Source organism: Pristiophorus japonicus, chromosome 10 (genome assembly GCF_044704955.1).
Source record: "Pristiophorus japonicus isolate sPriJap1 chromosome 10, sPriJap1.hap1, whole genome shotgun sequence".
NCBI lineage: Eukaryota > Metazoa > Chordata > Chondrichthyes > Pristiophoridae > Pristiophorus > Pristiophorus japonicus.
In genome coordinates this window covers 146,551,817-146,573,289 of record NC_091986.1, presented here as the reverse complement: position 1 = coordinate 146,573,289, position 21,473 = coordinate 146,551,817, and the positions used below count along the sequence as shown (strand labels likewise).

At 41.7% G+C, this 21,473-nt stretch overlaps 2 protein-coding genes across 4 annotated transcripts in view; one reads left to right on the top strand and one right to left on the bottom strand.

Annotated features, from left to right (window-relative positions):
* The window catches only part of aasdhppt (aminoadipate-semialdehyde dehydrogenase-phosphopantetheinyl transferase), a 78,484-nt gene extending 71,808 nt beyond the window's left edge, over nt 1-6,676 (bottom strand). The window contains exon 1 of one of the 2 annotated variants that reach the window (XM_070892161.1): nt 6,402-6,676. In XM_070892161.1, the coding sequence (XP_070748262.1) occupies nt 6,402-6,560 (159 nt within the window). In that variant the 5' untranslated portion in view covers nt 6,561-6,676. The remainder of the gene's footprint in view (nt 1-6,401) is intronic. The other variant, XM_070892160.1, reaches the window with a different exon arrangement.
* msantd4 (Myb/SANT-like DNA-binding domain containing 4 with coiled-coils) overlaps nt 1-20,753 on the top strand; it is a 35,278-nt gene extending 14,525 nt beyond the window's left edge. The window contains exons 1-3 of one of the 2 annotated variants that reach the window (XM_070892158.1): nt 6,808-6,863; nt 10,468-10,936; nt 16,362-20,753. In XM_070892158.1, the coding sequence (XP_070748259.1) occupies nt 10,469-10,936; nt 16,362-16,961 (1,068 nt within the window). In that variant the 5' untranslated portion in view covers nt 6,808-6,863; nt 10,468 and the 3' untranslated portion in view covers nt 16,962-20,753. Of the gene's footprint in view, nt 1-6,807; nt 6,864-10,467; nt 10,937-16,361 lie in introns of those variants that run through there. The other variant, XM_070892159.1, reaches the window with a different exon arrangement.
* The last annotated feature ends 720 nt before the right edge of the window (nt 20,754-21,473 follow it).

The following is a 21,473-nucleotide window of genomic DNA, read 5'->3' as shown; positions in this document are numbered from 1 at the left end:
GAGAAGGGGGGGGGGGGAGGGGAGAAGAGGGGGGGGGGCGAAGAGGGGAGAAGGGGGGGGGGGAAGAGGGGAGAAGAGGGGGGGGGGAAGAGGGGAGAAGAGGGGGGGGGGAAGAGGGGAGAAGAGGGGGGGGGAAGAGGGGAGAAGAGGGGGGGGGGAAGAGGGGAGAAGAGGGGGGGGGGGAAGAGGGGAGAAGAGGGGGGGGGAAGAGGGGAGAAGAGGGGGGGAGAAGAGGGGGGGGGGGGGAAAGGCTGAATGGGAGGGAGGGCCAGTCCGATCTTCGCCCAGTGAGCCCATTCGGCCAGGGCTGGGGTTGGGCCCCTCCCATGCAGCCTCGGGGGCCTGGAGCCACTGCACATGCACGCGCACTCTGCCGCGCATGTGCAGAGGTCCCGGCGCTTACTCCGCCCCCGACCCCTTGTGCTGCGCCACGCCGAGCACGAAGGTGTCCTGAGGAGACTGGAGAATCACAAGGTAAGTTTTCGGCGCCCTTTTTCTTCCAGAAAGTCGGCGCACCTTATCGAGATGCGCCGTTTTCCCAGTGGGCAGAAAGTTGGGCCTATTGAGAGGGTACTTGTCACATGAACTTCGTAAACCAAATAGTATCCTATACTAGGGGATTTAAAAGCATTTTTTAGCCTAGGCAATTTCAGTGTCTGAACTTTGTTTTTCTCAATGGAAAACTTACATAAGATAGTTATTACATTTTTAATGGATAACTTATGTAAGACAGTCAGTTAAAAATTAAATTTGCTTGAGTACTTTGAATGGGAAGCAGAAAGTTTTCTCTATTCCAAGGAAATTGCAGAAAAGGTATTTTAATGTTAATTATCAACATTATATTTGGAAATCATATAAACCATTGCAGCCATATGAGGGCGAAAGGCAAAAATAACTCATTACAACTTCTATGTTTTTCTTATTTCCCGCTCCCTTTTTTCTGCCAATGCTCTCTTCCCTTTCTCCTAACCAGAATGTGACGACTTATTACTGAGTACAGATCCACAGGTGGGAGTCATTCACCTGTACTTCATCCAAGCACCTTTTCTTCACCTACAAGTCTTGGTAAGCAGAGGCAGGCTTTCTCAGAACTAACTAAGAGATCATTAAGGATCAGATTGTTGTAGCAGACTGTATCAGACCATTTCACCCACTGATTTAGAAACAATTCCAATTTTACAGAAAGCATCTCTTCTGACTGTTTCCAAGTCATGTTTTCTTACAGCAAGATTGCAAACATGGGAATTAGTTGAAAACCATTAGCAGCATCGTACTGTGAGCTTACGCCCACTTAAAAATAGTTCCATTCTCACACAGAATTCTCAATAACCAACAGAGAAAGGAGATTTTAATCCTGATGAGTGCTGTATTTGAACAGTGGGCTAAAAATCTCCATCCCATCCACCTACATTTATTTTAATGATTCACAAGCTGAGCACCTTGAGCAGAAAGGAATACACTATGCTTATTTGCCATTGTCTTTGTTTGAGCTGGCTGCATACATGCATCAACATTTTCCCTCGACTACTCTTATTTCACACTATTTCCAGTTTGAAGTACAATTTTGATGCCCTGTCCCATACACAGTATCCCACTGCGCAAGGCCCACCTGATTACTAATATATCAAAAAAGGCCTTAAAGGGGGAAGCATCTTCCTTTAATGCAGAAGACTGAAATAGAAAACATGCCACAAGTGTTACTGAAGTGTCCGAATGCAAAGCGCCACAAAATATTTAGTAACAGTCAACCAATTTCCCTCCAATTTCTTTTGGGGCATTTGTGACTTCTACAACTCTTTTTGAGGAGTACAAATAAACATTAGATCGCGTGCCCCCCGATCTGGGGGACACTCCAGACACTTATAACTGCCCTCTTTTTTTTTGTGACTTCTACAATTCACTAACCCCTTCACCCATCTGCGATAGTTAAGCATCGTTAACGTAGAACAAAACAATTCATAGAGGCATTCATAGAAGGGACCGAGTGTAATGTAGCCAAGTTTGCTGATGATACATAGATGGGTGGGAAAGCAAGTTGTGAGGAGGACACAAAAAATCTGCAAAGGGATAGGCTAAGTGAGTGAGCAAAAATTTGGCAGATGGAGTAGAATGTGAGAAAGTGTAAGGTTATCCACTTTGGTAGAAAAAATAAAAAGCAAATTATTATTTAAATGGAGAAAAATTACAAAATGCTGCAGTACAGAGGGGCCTGGGGTCCTTGTGCATGAAACACACAGTTAGTATGCAGGTACAGCAAGTAATCAGGAAGGCAAATGGAATGTTGGCCCTTATTGCAAGGGGGATAGAGTATAAAAGCAAGGAAGTCCTGTTACAAGTGTACAGGGTATTGGTGAGGCCACACCTAGAGTACTGCATACAGTTTGGGTCTCCTTATTTAAGGAGGGTTATACTTGCATTGGAGGCAGTTCAGAGAAGGTTTATTTGGTTGATTCCTGAAATGAAGGGGTTGATTTACGAAGAAAGGTTGAACAGGTTGGGCCTGTACTCATTAAAGTTCAGAAGAATGAGAGGTGATCTGATTGAAACATATAAGATAATGAGGGAGCTTGACAGGGTAGATGCAGAGTGGATGTTTCCAGTAATAGGGGAATCTAGAACTAGGGGGCATAGTTTCAGACTGAGATGAGGAGGAATTTCTTCTCTGTGTTGTAAACCTGTGGAATTCTCTGCCCCAGAGAGCTGTGGAGGTTGGGTCATTGAATATATTTAAGGCGGAGATAGACAGATTTTTGAGCGATAAGGGAGTAAAGGGTTATGGGGAGTGGGCAGATAAGTGGAGCTGAGTCCATGATCAGACCAGCCATGAACTTACTGAATGGTGAAGCAGGCCTACTCCTGCTCCTATTTCTTATGTTCTGAAAATTAGAAATAAATGGATGACGTGCCAAATAAGGAGATATTAGTAGGCTGAACAAAAACTCTCAAAGAGGTTGTTTTTAATCTAAGGTCTTAAAGGAGGAGGTGGTGGAAAAGCTTCGGAAGGGAATTCCAGAGTGTAGGGCTTAAGTGGTTCATGGCACAGCTATCAATGCTGAGGTGCATGGGGGAAGAGGGGAAACACGAGAGGTCAGAGCCAGAGAAATGGAGAGTTTGGGGGAGGGGGGGGGGGGTGGGAGTTTGGTTGGGAAAGTTATCGGGCTAGAGAAGGTTAGTGACATAGGGAGGGGCAAGTCCATGAATGGGTTTAAACATTAGGATTAGAATGTTAAACATTGGGAGACCAGAAGCCAATCTAGGCCAGCAAGGACAAGGTGGATAGGTGAGCCGGACTTGGCGCAGGATATAGTATAGTATAGTATTAGGCAGTCCCTCGTGTCGAGCACCACCTACTTCCACACCAAAAAAAGGATGAGTTCACAGGTGTTTCAATGAGGGACCTGACATTCCAGGTCCCAAACTACATCTTGAATGGTGGAATAGGCCTGTACGTGAATTCTTTTAATGTGAAGTGGCCGTTGCACACCAGCCACCACACGGGCTTGATAGAGCAAGGTCTTGGTCTAGTGACAAGGGTTAACCAAGATGAATGGAGACCAAGCTCTGCTGCATGGATCTAGTACACACACATACTCCTACTGTCCTTGGAATTCCTAGGTTGCAGTGTGGGCTGGCCCGTGCTGCACCTTCCCTGGGCTCGACCCCGCTGTTGTTATATGCTGCGCCACTCCTCAGCCTCACTGCTGTGCTCCATGACTCCGACCTCGCCGCACCTTGACTCTAACCTCGCCGCTCCTAGGCCCCAAACGTTCACCGCCTCTCCTCCTGCACCTGGGCCCCGATCCCGCCGATGGTCCCATCCACTCTCCAATCAGCGACCTGGATTCTGGTGATGTCAATCCAGTCGCCCTCCTCGAATCCATCACCCTCCTGGAATGGCTCGCTCCAGCTCTTAAAGCCCCAACCTGCTGATGGCGATCTCTCGCAGGTAAGGAGGTGCCGCACTGTCCTGGGCTGCTCCAGCTCGTATAGCCCCGACCTGCCAATGGTATTCTCTCACAGGGCGGGGCTGTAAGAGCTGGAACGGCCCAGCACAGCGCAGCACCCCCCCAACATGCGAGAGAACACCATCGGCGCAGGATAGGATATAGGTAGTTGAGTTTAGATGGAGCTAAAGATTATGGAGTGTAGAGGATGGAAGATCAGCCAACAGAATACTGGACAGCCATTCAGAGGTTCAGGATGAGCACAACCTATGGGGAGGGCCAATCTGGTAGCCTGCCTGTCTTTCGCGGTTTTGTCCATGCCCGGGTGCCCTTCGAGAGGGAACATACGGTGTCCACCAGTACGATTGGGGCTTTCTGCAGCCTGTGGGCAAAAGAGACGGCAACGGTGCGGAAAGCAATCACCGCTCAGTCAGTGCAGAGGGGCCACCATTTTGTAAATTGCCCTCCTTTATTTTTGGTGCGGTGTACAGGAACGCCCCGGCCGTCTTCCCGTCCCCACGTGGGAAATTGCCCCACGGGAAATTGCTCCGCAAGAGCGGATCGGCTGCCGGTTGGTGCCCCCCCCCCCCCCTTACAGCTTTCCCCGGTGGGAAACTTCTTGTGGCTGGGCGTCGAGTCCGCCCTTAAAGCAGAGGTCGCACTGCCGGGGTCGCCATTTTATTTTAATTGTCGGCCGATTCAGAGGTCAGCCCAACAATGGTGGCCACGGGTTCAGCGGGCCGCTAAAAGGCAGCCCGGCACCCCCTCTTGGATGCCAGACTGCTGGCCCAGCCAAAACCTTCCCTGATGGCGCAGTGGAACGAACTGAAATAAATGCAGAATTCACAGCGACGTTCCCCCTTTAACTGAAGACGAGGGACGTTGTGACGAGTCAGCACGGCGCTTATGAGTCGGAACGGCTGACCCGACAACGGCACTTCCGCTCCGCAGCAGCGACATCAAAAAATAAATAAAGACCTGAAAATCGACGGATTCAAACGATAGGTGCGCCCCACCCAGAGTGTCTTATCAACACTTATAAGAATATGATTAAATTAGGAGTTTATTTTAGTTTAATTAGATTTTGTGTTTAATTATATTAACGGTGCCTCCTCAGTTTCAGGAGGCACTTGCCTTTCCGTTAGTGACACTGGAGCAACCCAACGTCACCCCTACTGGTTTATTTAAAATAGGCAACTGAAGCTCATCCTTCTCTGGAACCTCCACATTTAAATATCAAGGTTAATGATATCACCAGAGGGTTAAACCTCAAAAGAACAATCAGCCGTCTGACAATGAGCAACAGTAACCAGATGCTATTGAGGAGGTAGCACAACAGTTTCTGATGAAAAAAAAGCAAAAAGTAGGATTAAAAAAAAAGGCACAAGTAGTAGAGGAGAAAGAATAACATTGGAATAGCCGAGTGCAGAGGTGACAAAAGCATGGATGATGGTTTCAGCAGCAGATAAACTGAAGTAGGGGATCATTGTGATGGAGTGCCTGTGGAATCAGAAGCTCACCTTGGGGCAGAGTACCTAGGTTGCAAACTATTGATTCAACCAGAGACAGTGGCCAGGGTGAGGATGGAATCAGGGGCGACGGTTCGGAATTCATGGCGTGGGTTGACAACAATGACTTGGTTGCCCCAATGTTTAACTGAAAGAAATTGCAGTTCATCCAGGTCTGGATGTTGGACATGCAATCTGATAAAAGAGGCAATGGAGAGGTTCAGAGATGTAGTGGTGGTGCTGAGTGTGGCCAGCACACACATGGAACTTGACCCCATTTCTTCAGGGGATGTCACCAAGGGGTAGCATGTGGATGAGGAAAAGGAGAGCCAAGGATAGATCCTTGGGGGATGCCAGACATAATGGTTCAGGGATGGGAAGATAAGTCACTGCTGGAGCCGCTCTGCTACACTTGAATAGGTAAGAGTTGAACCAAGCAAAAGCAGTCCCACTACACCAGGGAATGGTGAAGAGCTACGAGAGGAAAATGGTATGTTAAGTGTCAAAGGCTGCAAAGAGGATGAGGAGGTGAACTGTAATCCTCATGGTTACAATTACAGAGCATGTAATTTGTGACTTTCGTTAGGCCACTTTGTTGTTGCAGGGGCAGAAACCTGATTGAAGTGATTAAAACAGGAAGGTGCAGGAAAGAACACATATTTGGCAACACATTTAGGATTATGTTGGAAAGGGAGGTCAACGATGGAGCATTTGCAAGGATCATGGTGATTGCAGTTATTTATGTAGCACACCAGCTCATGTTGTACGCAGGTCTCTCACTTGGCCCTAGCCTGTTCCGGGTTCAAAACCAGACATTGTGTCCCTGGCATCCTTCCACCCGTCCTACCGCCTTCCTCCCCGGATCATCTTCAGCTGGATCTAGGTTAGCCGCAGGCTCGCCACCACCCGCAAACCTACACAGAGCTCCCGCCGGCTTGTTTTAAGTTACCATGGCGGCCTTGGCGTCTTTCGCGAACACAAATCTGCCGACGCGCTGCTTCTCCTCGTCCTGCACACAGCGAGCCGCCAGGAGCCACTCGGAGCGAGCGGGCTGCCAGGCGCCGCAACGGAAAAGCCAGCGCACGCTGTCCATCCTCGGGCTGATCATGGCCGCGGCCACACGTCCACCATGGTGCTGAAGCCACTCCAGGCCAGTTGGAATATTGGTGAGCAGCCGCTACTCTGACCCTTTGACCTTTGTTCCGGAAGGTTCGTTGACTGAAGGCTCAGTAATAGCTGACCAATGGGAAAGGGAGGTGCCTTGGAGAGCCGCACAAACTCCTTTGATTGACAGAAGGGAGCAGCCAATTGGGAGCGGTAACAGGGTTAGCGCGCATTGCCTCTGCGCAGGTTCATTTCCGTTGTTAGGTTCTTTGTATTAGGAACGTGGACGCCACCGTCATCCCCTCAGGTTACTTTAATCATATTGTACTTTAGGCATTAGCTGTCTTTTGTAAACATCCAGTGTACCTGTAGCTTGCATTGATTAATGAGCAGTTTTAATTAGTTTCGATTTATTTTCTCTTTAGACTTGGCTCGAGTGAGCCGAGAGGTTCCACCCATTGTGTTTAACTGGCAGTGTGGCCTATCGCGCTTGTGAAATTCTGCAGAATGAGACCGATTATCTGGTCGTTATCACATTGCTGTTTGTGGGAGCTTGCTGTGCGCAAATTGGCTGCTGCGTTTCCTACATTACAACGGTGACTACATTCCAAAAGTACTTCATTGGCTGTAAAGCGCTTTGAGACGTCCGGTGGTCGTGAAAGGCGCTATAGTTTTTCTTTTTTCCCCCTTTGGAGCTGGTTTCTGGAGTCTTTATTCACTTAACGGTTAAACTCTGAATCTTTCAGGGCAGTTGTGGTGTGGTCAGTAAGGCTACAACGTACCTCTCTATCAAAAACTGGAAATGCACAACAGGTCATGAATAATCTAGAAGAGAAAGATAGACTAATGCTTTGGGGCTAGTTTTCATATGTTACAGTTTGGGCTATTTAACACTTTCTTTCGATGCTTGTACCAGATTTCCCCCTGAGTGAGTTATACTCATGATGTGAGTCTTGAGCTCACCAAAAAAGAGAAAAAATAGCATTTATTCACAACCTCAGGCTTTGTGTTATCGCCAATAAAGCATGTTTTGAAGTGTAGTCACTATTATAATATAGAGAAACACAGCAGTCAACATGCATATAGCAAGGTTCCACATGCAGCAATGTGATAAATGGGCAGATAACCTGTTTTTGGTGGTGGTGTTTGAGGGATAAATATTGGCCAGGATGCTGGGAGAAATCCCTTTTATCAATGTCATTGTATCCTCTATGTCCAATTGAGTGAGCAGTCTGTTTAATGTCTCTTGAAAGATAGCACTTTTGAAACTACAGTACTGCCTCAATTGTACAACCAGCCTAGATTATGTGGTCAGGTCCTTGAGTGGGGTTTTAACTCACAACCTTAGCCTTGGCTCATTGGTAGTAAACTTGCCTCTAGTTCAGAAGACAGTGAGATCAAGTCTCACTCCAGGACTTGGAGCACATAATCTAGGCTGACACCATATAGTAATCGATTCAAAAGTTTAGCAACATTGCTATGCATGCATACATTACCCTTGTGAGTATAAGTAATGCTAGCCTCTTTATCGTGTTTTTCCGATTTGCTTAGATTGAAGAAAGATGCATTCCTAACCTATCTCCTCCAACACCGATGAGCCCAACCTTGTTACTGTACTATCTCACTGTCTGTTCAGCACCAAGCCATGCATAAGCCAACATTTCCTTTAGCTCAATGATGACAAAATTGAAGCTATTCTTTTGGTATCATGGTCATGTGTGTTTTAGGTTCCAGCATCATCAATCTCCTCTGCATGAAGCAAGTGTTGGTTCAGTCTTAGCATTCTATTCAACCATGAGCTGATTTTATCCCACATCTGGGCAGTTGCCAAGACCATTTTTCATGTCTGGAAAATATTTGCTTATTCTCCTACCTCTCTCGTCACTGTTCACAGGGAGGGAGAGTCATACAAGACTACTTTCAAACCTATTTTGTGCAGAATAGGCCCATTTAATAGATCAGTTCCTGAAATAAACCTATATTATAAGGCAAAACTATTTTTGATTAGAATACAACCTACTTTTAATTTAAAGAAAACTTAATTCAAATTATTGGATAATTCAATTTTTTAGTGCAGAAAACAACTTTCAATTATCAGCAATGAATTATAGATGTTGACTATGTGTATGTAAATTACATGACAGCATAATGTGACTTTAACCGATAAGAACAAGTATCTTCTATTGTGGTTAATTGAAGAAATAGCAATGGAGTCCCACGAGTCAATAGACCTCCTATGGCCTGATGCATGTTCTCAATCCTTGGCTGGGAGGACACTAGTGCTTAATACAGAAGTTTGGTTCAGAAGTCTTTAGCTGATACAGAATAATTTCTGAATAGTATGTCATAATTGCAAGAAATTGTAACACCAGCAAGAATTATATTATATTATTTAGTATAAACATGCAGCAAATTTGTGATGCATGTAAATAAGCATTGCTAATTTGAAAGTTACTTGTATCTAAGGACAGATCCCAGAGAGTACTGAGAGGTTTAGATCCTTTCCTTCAATACAGTAGTATTTATATGGTTGCAATCTGGAAACTTGGCAAAGTACCTATATTTTGCTCCCGAACCTCTCGATTACCATTCCTAAAGCGATGCGGATTGAAATTCTACATGAGCCACCCTTGAGTGGATCTTGTATAGGGTGGAACATCTGCCCTCCCCTTTCTAATGCCTCTGATCCTGGTCCATTTACGAGTGTGGGACATTTAAATGCTTTGGGCAGCACTAATACTATTTGTGGCTTAGCTTGGTGCCCAAAAACTTTTAACATTTAAATCCCCTCAGGACCTTAGCAATACTGGATACCAGGGACACACAGGCATCCTTTGCACCCAGCATTGTTGTGATGCAAATTATAGAATCGATATCAACATCAACTTTCATTTTATATGGCACTCCCCATGTACAAGAGGATGTCTGGGTGCATTACAATAAGGAAAAGTGGGCACCAAACATGGGGAATAGGGAACAAAATAGAGTCTAGAATAAATAACTGAAGGCACTGTTTAAAAAAATAAGGGTTTTGAAAGCTGGATGAGAGGTGGCAAGGTAGAGATCATTAATAGGTGAATGATTTGCTGCAGTGGTGGAGCGGAAGCAGAAAGAGTTGAGGCTAATGCAGTGCTAGATAGACGAGTGTGCATGCAGGGACAGGCAGTAAAAGATCACTAAGGTAGACTGGGGCAAACTCATGGAAGACTTAACAAATGTGTAGGGGCACAGGGAGCTTGTAGGACTTAGTGCAGGTGAGGAGAAGGGCTGCAGTGTTTTTGGATGAGTTAGATGAAGTCCTTACTACTAGGGGGATCAAGGGGTATGGTGAGAAAGCAGGAATGGGGTACTGAAGTTGCATGTTCAGCCATGAACTCATTGAATGGCGGTGCTGGCTAGAAGGGCCGAATGGCCTACTCCTGCACCTATTTTCTATGTTTCTATGGATGGGTTGATGCATGGAAGTGAATGGGAGAGTGATGGTATGCAGAAGTTACATAACAACAGTATACAACAGGACCAGTTGTTCGTTGCCTGTCCTTTTTTGTATGTTTTAATGCAACAAGGTGTTGGAGAAATCAAGCCTTGAGATGCAAGAAGACTGTTTTGATATTGGAGCTGGGTTCAGGTTCAAGTAGAATGGCCAGTGTCACTTCCTGACACAGCCTGAGATGGTACCCAAGGAGGTTGATGTGTTCTTGGCCAAAGGCACAGAAATGCTGCAGGGAGCCAGAAAAATCCTGCTGACATATACTATTTCATAAAGTTGAATAATGGTTTGTAAAACTTGTTTACCAAGTCTGTAAGTTTGTTTCACTTGCACAAGCCTTCATGTACAATATACGGAGTCTTGAATTTTTTTAAGTAATTTGTACGATGAAATCATTAGTTTTTTTGAAATATATTTTTAGAATGAAACAGTTCAAGAGGAAGAGGAAAAGCAATTTTACAATGAAAGAAACTGAAACCTTGCTGAAGGAAGTGGAGGACAGAAGAGATATAATTTATACACAGCAACATGATGCAATAACCAATGAGTTAAAATGGATGGCTTGGAAGGAGATAGCAGAAAAAGTCAGTGCTGCAAGTGGTGGTGAACAGCGCACTGCATATGAAGTGAAGAAGAAATATACTGATTTAAAGTGTTATTTGAAGAAAAGAGGGGAATGCTTGGATAGGATGGAAGCAATGATGACTGACTGTAGTCCTACTTCACTACATGGTTTTAACCACAGTGTTGTCAATGGTGAAACATCTTATAAGTTTGAAGATTCGTTATTGATCGATGAGCCTAATAGACCTCTTTGTGTAGTTAAAGTAGAAGGTGATGATGATGACGAGGAGGAAGAAGAGGAGGAACTGGAACCGCAAAATACAGAGGTATGTCCATTTAATTATCCGAGCATGATCTGAGGGGAGATGAAAGTGATTAGGTTTCTGGCAAATGTGTATTCTACAGCTTTGTTGGGAAGAATCATTTGTAGTAAGTGCAGTGATACAAAGATTTGATTACAATTGATACTGCATTCATTTATGAATATAGATGTGGGATTGTAGTGCAGAGATGTCCACATGCTCATCAGCAAGATGGAAGTGTGCCAGTGTCAGCCACCAGTCCACAAACTGGAGGTTCCCTCTTTCACCTATCCATTCTGAGCATTCTTCCCCATTTACTTTATCTTCGATATGCCTTCAGATAGGCTCCGTGCCTATCCAGGGGCAATCACCCAGTCAGTACTCCTCACTTTTTACTTTTACAATTTGAAGTCATGTATAACATCAGCTTGCGTTTATATAGTGCATTTAATGCTCCAAGTGCTTTACAGAGGTGTGAGAAAAATGGATGCTTAGCCAGTGAAAAAGGTGTTAGGAGGGGTGACTAAAAGCTTGGCCAAAGAAGTGGCTTTTAGGGAGAAGAGGAATGTGGAAGGTTTAGGGAGGAAATTCTAGAGCTTGGAGCCTAGATGTCTAAATACATAAACTTGGCTTGTACTCCCTTGAGTTTAGAAGATTGAGGGGTGATCTAATTAAAATGATAAAAGGATTTAATATGGTAAATACAGAGAAACTACTGCCTCTGGTGGGAGAATCCAGAACAAGTGTTTGCAGCAAAGATTAACGAGATTAATTCCTGGGATGAAAGGGCTGTCCTCAAAGGAGAGATTGAGTAGAATGGGCCAATATTCTAGAGTTTAGAAGAAGAAGAGATGATCTCAATGAAATGTATATAACTCTTAGAGGGCTTGACGGGGTAGATGCTGCAAAGTTTTTTCTGGCCGGTGAATTTAGAACGAGGGGTTATAGTCTCAGGATGAGGAGTTGGCCATTTAGGACTAAAATGAGGAGAAATTTCTTCACTCAGAGGATTGTGAATCTTTGGAATTCTCTAGCCCAGAGGGCAGTGGATGCTCAGTCATTGCGTATATTCAAGACTGAGATCGATAGATTCTTGGGTACTAATGGGATATGGGGATAGGGCTGGAAAATGGAGTTGATGAAGAAGTTCAGCTATGATATTATCGAATGGCAGAGTAGGCTTGAGGGACATTAAGACCTTTTCCTATTTGTTAGTTGTTAGGTTCTGGAGAAGGTGCAAAAAAGATTTACATGAATGATACAAGAACTGAGTGGTTATACCTATTCAAAAGGATTGAACAGGCTGGGACTCTTTTCTCTCTAGAAATAGAAGGCTGAGGAGTGACCTGATTGAGGTCTTTAAGATTATGGAAGTGTTTGATAGGGTAGATGCAGAGAAGGTGTTTCCACTTGTGGGGGAGACCAAAACTAGAGGCTATGAATATAAGATAGTCACTAATAAATCTAATAGGGAATTCAGGAGAAACTTCTTTACCCAGAGTGATAAAAATGTGGAACTCATTAGCACATGGAGCAGTTGAGGCAAATAGTATAGATATATTTAAGGTGGAAAACTTAACACGAGGGAGAAAAAAATAGGAGGTTATGTTGGTAGATTGCAATGAAGAGGAATGGGAGGAGACTCGTGTGGAGCATAAACACCGGCATGGATCAGTTGGGCCAAATGACCTGTTTGTGCTGCACATTCTTTGTAATTCTATTTAAAATGCTTTATAGAATCATATCACACAGAAAGAGGTCATTTGGCCTATTTTGCCTGTGCCGGCTCTTTGGAAGAGCTATCCAATTAGTCCCATTCTCCTGCTCTTTCCCCATAATATGTTGTTTTGTTGGATATACTGCTTTACTGAAACATATTGCTCTGTTTCATTTGTAGTCTAATGAATTTTCTAAATATTTGGAGAGTCTTTGAATTGGTGTGACTTATGTGGCCATTAAAGTTGAGCTGATAACTATAATTGAACTGGAAATTGCTGCTTTCACTATTTCATCAAATTTGTTACTCAGCAGTATTAATTCCTGATATAGGAACAAAATAATCCATCAACAATATTTCATTACAAACATGACCATCTGTGTGCAGTATGCAACAGGGGAACGTATTTTAATCAATTAACTAACTGAAAATGACACCTGTTTAATTAACTTCGGTCTGAAGCAGAATACTATCTGAACAGTGAGAGATCTGAGTAAGAGCAAATATTAATACTGTGAGCATACACACAATTCAAGTTCTGAAATAATCAGTCACTTACATTATAATTGATTTCATTTTGTTGAATTACTTAAATGCTGTTGTGACTGAAATTTACATTTAAAGTTTTATTCAATGAATTTCACGCAATAATGTAACTGTAAATTGAATAGATTCATTTCTGCAGTTATCTAAATACGTTCTCTCCAGTACAAATATTGGGGCAAATTCTGCGGCCGATGGTGTACTGATGGAGTACAGCGCTGGCATCCGAATAGAATACAAACCTGACTGATGGGGACCCTCCTTCGTGAACTTGCTCTCTGATACTGTGTACTTGAGGACAACGTAATGGACACAGATCCCAGTAGCGCAGCATGTTGGAAGCGTAGCTAGGATCACATGGGCCTGGTGCTCCAATCAGTACACCAAAGGAATAGTGCCTACCTCCAATGCTGGCAACGTTAGTGCAGCATGTTGGAAGCGTAGCTAGGATCACATGGGCCTGGTGCTCCAATCAGTACACCAAAGGAATAGTGCCTACCTCCAATGCTGGCAACGTTCTTTATATTGCATTTCACCCAACATTATATTTTTACAGAATTATCTGCAATTGGATGTATTTTCAGAATAATTATGAGGACTAGGAGAACAAATAGTTCCAAAATGACCCTCTCTTTCTCTCCTCTCTCTCGCACACACAGACCCACCTAAAATATTATTTGAGAATTAATTCTTCAATCTAATTTAGAAATTAGAGTTCTGATAAATCATTCAAGCTCTGTGAAATTTCATATAAAATACATCTGTAAGAAGCAGAAATATGTGACAGTATTAACATGGACAGGTGATACATACATACATAAATCCAAACAAAGATCTGAAAAATCTGTACATTAATCATTGGAGGTGTTTCAGACAGTTTTACAATTCATTACATCACATTTCGGAGCTGATAGAATGAGTAACTGTCTCTATTTAATCCCCTTGCGCTGATGCAAACAGCAGGCCCTGTAAAATTTTCAAGTGTAATTGCTGGGCAGTTGGTGGGCATTTAGTCCAACTCTGCAATAGCAATTGGGATTTCCAAGGCAGAGCGGGTGATCTATCAAGTCGCAAGTTTGGGATTTAGCACATGCATTTGAAATTCCAAACTTGCGTCCATTTCAAAGACAGTATGACAGCGAACTCTGTACCCTGACATACACATCTCAAATTCTGGCTCATTATTTTCCTTTTGTAGTAAAAATAGTTCATTTTAAAGTTTATATAAACATTCTCACTAATATTTACATCATAATTTCCTGATTTATACTTTAACATGTAAATATAATTTTAAGTTAATAAATGTAATGAGTACTTATTGACCTACTGCTGCATTCTAATGTCCGACTATAGTGCTAGAAAATGCTTCTCCGTTTCATGCTGTAGCTCAAAAGCACCAAACATTTTTACAGTTGCTTGGAGTTGTTGTCTAGGCACAAGCCCTAGATGGCCACTTTTAATTTATTAGCAGAGCTCCCATTGCACTGCTCATGGTTGGAGTTGGAGGATACATTATTTTAATGCTTCTCGGTTGGTTTGGTCGAAAAATCGGTAAGCAGCATGCTAATTAAAATATGCCAAGCCTGCCGACTGTCTTTGCCGCATTCCCACCCAGGAATTAAAATCTAGTCTTGAGAAATTTATCTCTTTTTAGTAGTAGTTTCTGTGTTTAAAATACCATTGGCATTCTTTTCTGCTCGAAGCCTGTGCCCAGGTAAGAAGCTTGGGACTCAAGCTGGGAAACTAGTTTTGAATGTAAACCTTTGCATAGAAATTGTAGAATTACTTATGGCAAACAGCAAAACTGGTCACTCCGAGCACATGAAGACTTGCTGTGTGTGGTGCCTGCCCGTCCAAAGGAGAATTACTGAGAATGAAACACTCAAGGATACCATTTTAGAACAGTAAAAATAATGAATTTGTTTTTTTTATAAAACATCAAACGCAATATAAAGCATAACGTCAATTTTTTTCAGTGGTAATTTTTAATGGAAAAGGGACAAGTGTGGAAATTATGATGAATCTGTATGAAACACTGGTTTTGCCCCAACTGGAGCACTGTGTCTAATTCTGGGCACCACACTTTAGGAAGGCCTTGGAGAAGGTGCAGAAAAGATTTACGAGAATGATTCCAGGAATGAGGGACTTCAATTACTTTGATAGGCTGGAGAAGCTGGGGTTGTTCTCCTTAGAGCAGAGAAGATTGAGAGGAGATTTGATAGAGGTGTTCAAAATCATGAGGGATCTGGACAGAGTAGGTAGAGAGAAACTGTTCCCAGTGGCAGAAGGGTCGAGAACCTGAGGAGACACATTTTTTGCACAGCAAGTGGTTAAGATCTGGAATGCACTGCCTGAAAGGGTGGTGGAGACAATCTTATCTTTCAAAAGGGAGTTGGATAAGTATTTGCAGAAAAACATTTTTTGCAGGGCTACAGGGAAAGGGCAGGGAGTGGAACTAGTTGAGAGTCGGCACGGGTCGAATGGCGATCTTCCATGCTGTAACCATTCTATGATTCTATAATTTAGGTTACTACATTAAAATTGTTTACAGCATGTTACATGTGTGACAATGAAACTTTAAACAATATCAAATTTCAATGTGTAATTTTTATATTTCGCAATGCCTTCTAAATGGTTACAGCAGTTGCTTTTCCTTTTTATTTGTCTATGCTTAGAACGCAAAACCAATGCTGTTTAAAGAAAACAGGTAGTAACTTGTGGAAGTACTGTCATTATTTAAGTTGGAGGAAATTTTAAATAAAAGTTCTGAATTCAGATTATCTTGCAGCGTTAATACGCTGAGTACTTGCTGCAGAGATGCTTGCTAAAGAAAGAAAGGGGCAAATAAGATAGACATGTAATTTTATATCTTGCCTTCGCTATAAAAAGGTGCACCTTAAACACCTTAAAGAGGTGCTTCCCCATATTACAAGCAGCAATTTATTTAAGCAACTTAAGTTTTACTTGCAGTGGGCAAAGAAACTATTTAAGAAATCAATCAAAATGGCTTCACTATCTCTGGGAAAGATCCCATATAAACTTCTTTCCAAATTGTTTAGCTGGTGATGCGCATGTGTCTCCCACTTTCACAGCCCACTCTTGCAACAGTGTAACTAACATCTGACTCACTGAGCAATGCTGCGGGAATCTGTTAGCGTATATATAAATATTAAAATTTTGTTTTAACAGATTAGAAATATGGAAGAAGAACATGGTGTACTTGCCAGTCCACGTCCTACTATTCGACCACTAGAAGAAACTGACAATTTTTCGGAGGCAGAGGGACATTCTTCAAGCTCTGATCAACCTGCAGTGGATAATTGCAATTCACATGCACTTTTCTTTATAGAGAAACAGCGGTTAGAGTTGGAGAAACAACGAGTGGCCCTAGAATCTGAAAGATTACAGGTGGAGAAAGAGCGCTTGCAGATTGAAAAAGAAAAGTTGCGTTATCTGGATATCGAAAATGAAAGGCTGCAGCTGGAAAAGGAACGCTTACAGCTGGAGAAAGAGCGTTTGCACATCAAGAAAGAGAAATTGAAGCTATTGACCATGCAGGCCAGAAAGGTACCACCGGAGAAGGAATGTAACTTGCTGACTGAAAGGACAAGTTTAAAACCGATGGATATTGAAGCAGAAAAGCTGAAATTGGAAAGAGAACGTTTGCAGCTAAAAAAAGAAAGATTACAGTTCTTAAATATTGAGTCGGAAAAGCTGCAGATAGAGAAAGAGCGTCTGCAAATTGAAAGAGAACGCTTGCAGTTGCAAAAAGATTGCCAAAAACAATGATTCCATTTAATTAAAAGCATATTATTTTTAAAACTGGGACTAATCTAAACTGAGCTGTCCTTACTTTCAAAATGTATCACAAATGTGTTGTATAAAGCTTATTATAAATGGCTTTCCCACAATCTATGAATGCAACTTATATATTTTTATCTGTGCATTACGGCAGGTTCTCTCAGATTTGGTTGCAAATTTTACCTCTCATTTTGTGAACACTTCCAGACAAGTAGACATCTTAATGTTAACTTTTAACTTGAAATTTTAACTTTCAAATTCAGATTATTTAAAATGAGGCTGCTGCACAAGATATAAAATGTTAATTTAGATTTGAATTTTGATAGTGTTTGGTTAAGTTGTACTGTTAGAAGAATTAGTGATTAATGGAAGGATGTTTTTAGTCTAGGAGAAAAATCTTTTAATAATTAATCTCTAAAAGGACATGCTGGGGAAAAATATCTATGGCCTTGAAATTAACAACTCTTAAAAGGAATTGCATGCAAGTTGTTTGTACACTGATAATTTGTACATTGTACAACAATCTTTTTACAGCAACTTTAAGGCCTATATTATAGCCCTCAATTATTACCAGATTTTATCATTGGTGGATCTAGATTTTTGAGTTGATGCCTGAAACTCTTCATCTAGCCATTGTTAGCTACGTGACTCAGAGTAGCCAGTGATGCAATGTAATTTTAACATGTAAAATACTTTTATCGTAGCCTGTACATAGTTATTTTTCAGACAAGTCCCTTCCTGCAATGGTGTGTTTTTTTTTTCCCATTTAATCATGTAGTCCTGATAACATGACAGATTATCCAATTAATGACAAATTCCAATGTTATGTCAGTGTGAATTGAGATTTTCTAATCCAGTTTCACTGAGGAAGCTCAATTGCTTTTAGAGAGATTTCTATCTCATATGCCCTGATTAGATTCAAGTCCAGGCCCCAGAAATGGAAAAAGGAGTGTAGTACTCCACTGTGTTAGCTGGTTCCTGACACTACAGAGTACAATGGAAGGAACACAGAAAATTCATCTTTGTTACCAATCCACTCACGTGAGATTGGAACATTTTATTTTGAATGTTTGAGGTTGCAAAATGCTACTGTAGTCCTCTATGCATTAACTATTTTTAACACTGTTTTGAAACTGTGACTGACAAGTAATTTGTTTATTTAAAAATGTCTGATAGTTCACTGAGTTTATTTGGTGAGTAGTTGAGGACAGACCAGGAAGGTCCCAGTTAGCTACTTTCAGATGAGACAGTAGGCTCACTACAATTGGCTTCAGTGCCTGTGGGTTAGGGAGAGAAAATTTGGCTGGGTTTCGTGCTCTGATTACTCTCTAGTCACTTCCACTGGAAAGCATGTTTTATGCGACAGCCATTCCACAATTAATACACAGACTACCTCTACCTTTAGTTTTGACATTTACTTTTGTTTACATGGAAGTTTTAACTGAGAGAATATGTATCTAGACATTAGTTTGGTACTGGGATGATCCCATTTCAGTAACCAAGTGCTAGTCCATTGTTAGTTTGCTGTATGTTTTAATATAGTATATTTGCACAATATAAAAATAGAAGATTAGATAAAAAGACCTGTGCATATTATTGTAAAAATTGCACCGTGCTTTCAGTAAATTGAGGCCCTGTGATATTCGACCAAGACTGGTCACTGCTATCATAATTATCGGTTTAAATTTTAAACCACTATTATTCAGCCTTTTGATTTAATGCTAGAAGTTTTCTTGATTTGAGTGTTCAAATACTGGACTGAATAAATGGTTGTTCAATTTTACTCCAACCATTTGGATAAGTTTTCTGGCCAGGAGGTATGTTTACAAATAGAATTGGTGAAGATCATGTTTATACCCTACCAATTTATTTCCAGATGCATGAAATTCTATGATTTGGTCTTTGATAAGCTGTAATAAACCTTTTTAGTCCAGTACATTGAACAAAAACTATAACCAGAAAACAAGATATAGATTTTGTGTATGTATAGTTTTAGGAATACTGTGAATTAAAATAAGCTTCACGGTCCCCTGCATTTCTGATACAAATGAGAAATTTAGAAAAATATCATTTGAGCTCAAGTACCAGTGATTTTCTCTATTCAGAAAATATTAATATAGTGTAGTATTCAAAAATATTTAGGGAAAACTAAGATAACAAAATTAGTCCAATGAATCAGTGAATATATGCTAATGTACCACGCAGTAAACCTTTCGGACAAACTGTTAAAACCTAGCTTTATCAAGCACCAAGCAAGTAAATTGCAATAAATGGAACTGAGCCATATAACCAGAGTGGTTTCAGGTTTATTCACTGTGGAGTTAGCTGATTTCATTTGTGACAGCAGCTGGGACACTACAAGTGTTTCTAGGCTGGGGAAGAAATAAATTCTGCCAAGGTTCTTGCTCCTGATTGCTACTTAGTGATTCCCTCACCCCACTTAAAAGTGTGCATAAATAGCTGTCAGCTGAGGACAGAATTGGGCTGGGCTTGGCTGTGATGGTGCCTACCACCCCTCCCTCCAGCACAATTGCATCAAAAATGGCCACTCCAGTGAGGTATGGGTGCAGCCACTGCTTGTGGACTTCAGTGTGAGTTCATACCTCCCAGGAGATTTTCTTTGTTTTTAGGAGAGGAAGGAAGAATATTGGGGATAAAATACAGTAAGCAAATTTGAATTTATATTATGCTGGCAGACCTATGTACTGATTTTTTTTTCTTTCTATGTACAACTTTCTTTAAACGACAAACAAGCGACTATAGTGGTATCTGTAGCTGGATATGGATGTCTATCAATGATCTAAGGAAGGGCCCAAACAGTGATCTGTGAGCCACATGTGATCCCGAGCAGTCCAGCTCTTGAAAGCTAGGCAATGCAGTCCTAGTTGTTATGTATTAGTTTGACCTGTTTGAATTCTGTAGGCTTGGAAAGGGCTGTTTGTAGCACTGTTGCCTCATTGGTGAATAAATCCTAAATCATCTCCAAGATGCATCAGTATCAGCAACTTGATCTACATGCAGATTAATAAGGTCATGTATTTAAACTTTACATGTGGCTCTGAAGCTTCATGATATGCACCTGTGTGGCTCCTGAAGGCATCCCTGGTCTTGTGGATACAGCCACTGTCCAGTAATGTACAGGTTCAGTTACCAATCTGTGCATTTAACTAATCTGTACAGGATTAACAGCTGGGTCACTATGTTGGCTTCATCATTCCCGTGCTAGTGACAGGAAAAATCAGCCACAGTTCTGCTCCTGATTACTATTTGGCGTTCCGTGCTGGGAAATGTGTGTATGGAGTTCAAGTGGGCTCAACAGTGGTACCTCCATGGTCAGAATAGCCTGCCACTGTTCACTATCTGGGCTCAAACATGAAACATTTCCACTGGAGGCTGCCAGTGTCTGTAGAAATATATCCAAATGTCAGTCAGAAAAGGAGCAAAAAAAATGTATTTAAAAAAAAAGATAATGCAAATTTAAAATTGGATTCATGGCTACCTATGTGTACCTTCTGATTCACTTGGAAAATTTACAGCAAAGTAATTTAATCAAATTACATCTCCATGTACACACATTTTTTTCTTCTGGATACATTGGTCAGCGGAGCACCAGTTAGTATTTTTGACACGGCGTAGCGCAGTCTGTTATTGGTTTATTCATAAAAGATTATTTTATGATCACCATAATTATTCAATCACTTAGTTACCTTTGTGTGTCATATTTTCCTTGATAAGACTGTTATTCTACAATTAGACACATATGTAAAGGCAAAAATTCCTTTTGGCTAGCTTACCAAAAATAAAGTTGGTATTTTCTAAAAAAAAAAGCTTTCTCTGAAAATTGTTTTTTTGTTTAGCGTGCATGCTTCCTGTTAAAGTGATCCCTCAACTGTGAGAACAGGAGGGCTGAAATATCAATCATGACCAGTGATAATCTCGAATAATAATAGCAGTTTTTGTCTGTCCTGGGGCAGTGCCAGGGGTTGAGTTGCACCGACGAATGGACGATCAGGCCCTTCAACCACTCAGGATGGGGAGCGATGGTGCGAATTTTAAAAGTTTGATTGATGCTGGATCTGCTCCAATGAGGGGCCTCGCCGAGCGTTGCTGCGGAGCCGAGAGGAGCGCGTGGAGAGAGGGGGAGGGAGGACATCAGCATTGATTCTATAGACCAAGATGATAGTCTAAACAAGTACTGTTGCAATAAAGATACTAATTTGACCGCAAATATTTTGTGGGTCTCTGCTAGTATACTTGTAATTAAAAAAAAAAATTAAATAATAAAAAATGTTCTCAACTGAGGTATTCCCACTGGTTGGAGCCATGCTTTTTCTCAGCACACCGAGAATGATGATGAAGTAATATTGCATTGTCTGGCTCACTGTTTTTCCCTGCTTCTCTGCCTTTTCTAAAACTAGGGCTGGTTTTCAAAACTGCAATTATATATTAAAACTCCTATTAGAATAGGTATGACTTCCCCAAGATAGGGGAATTTACACA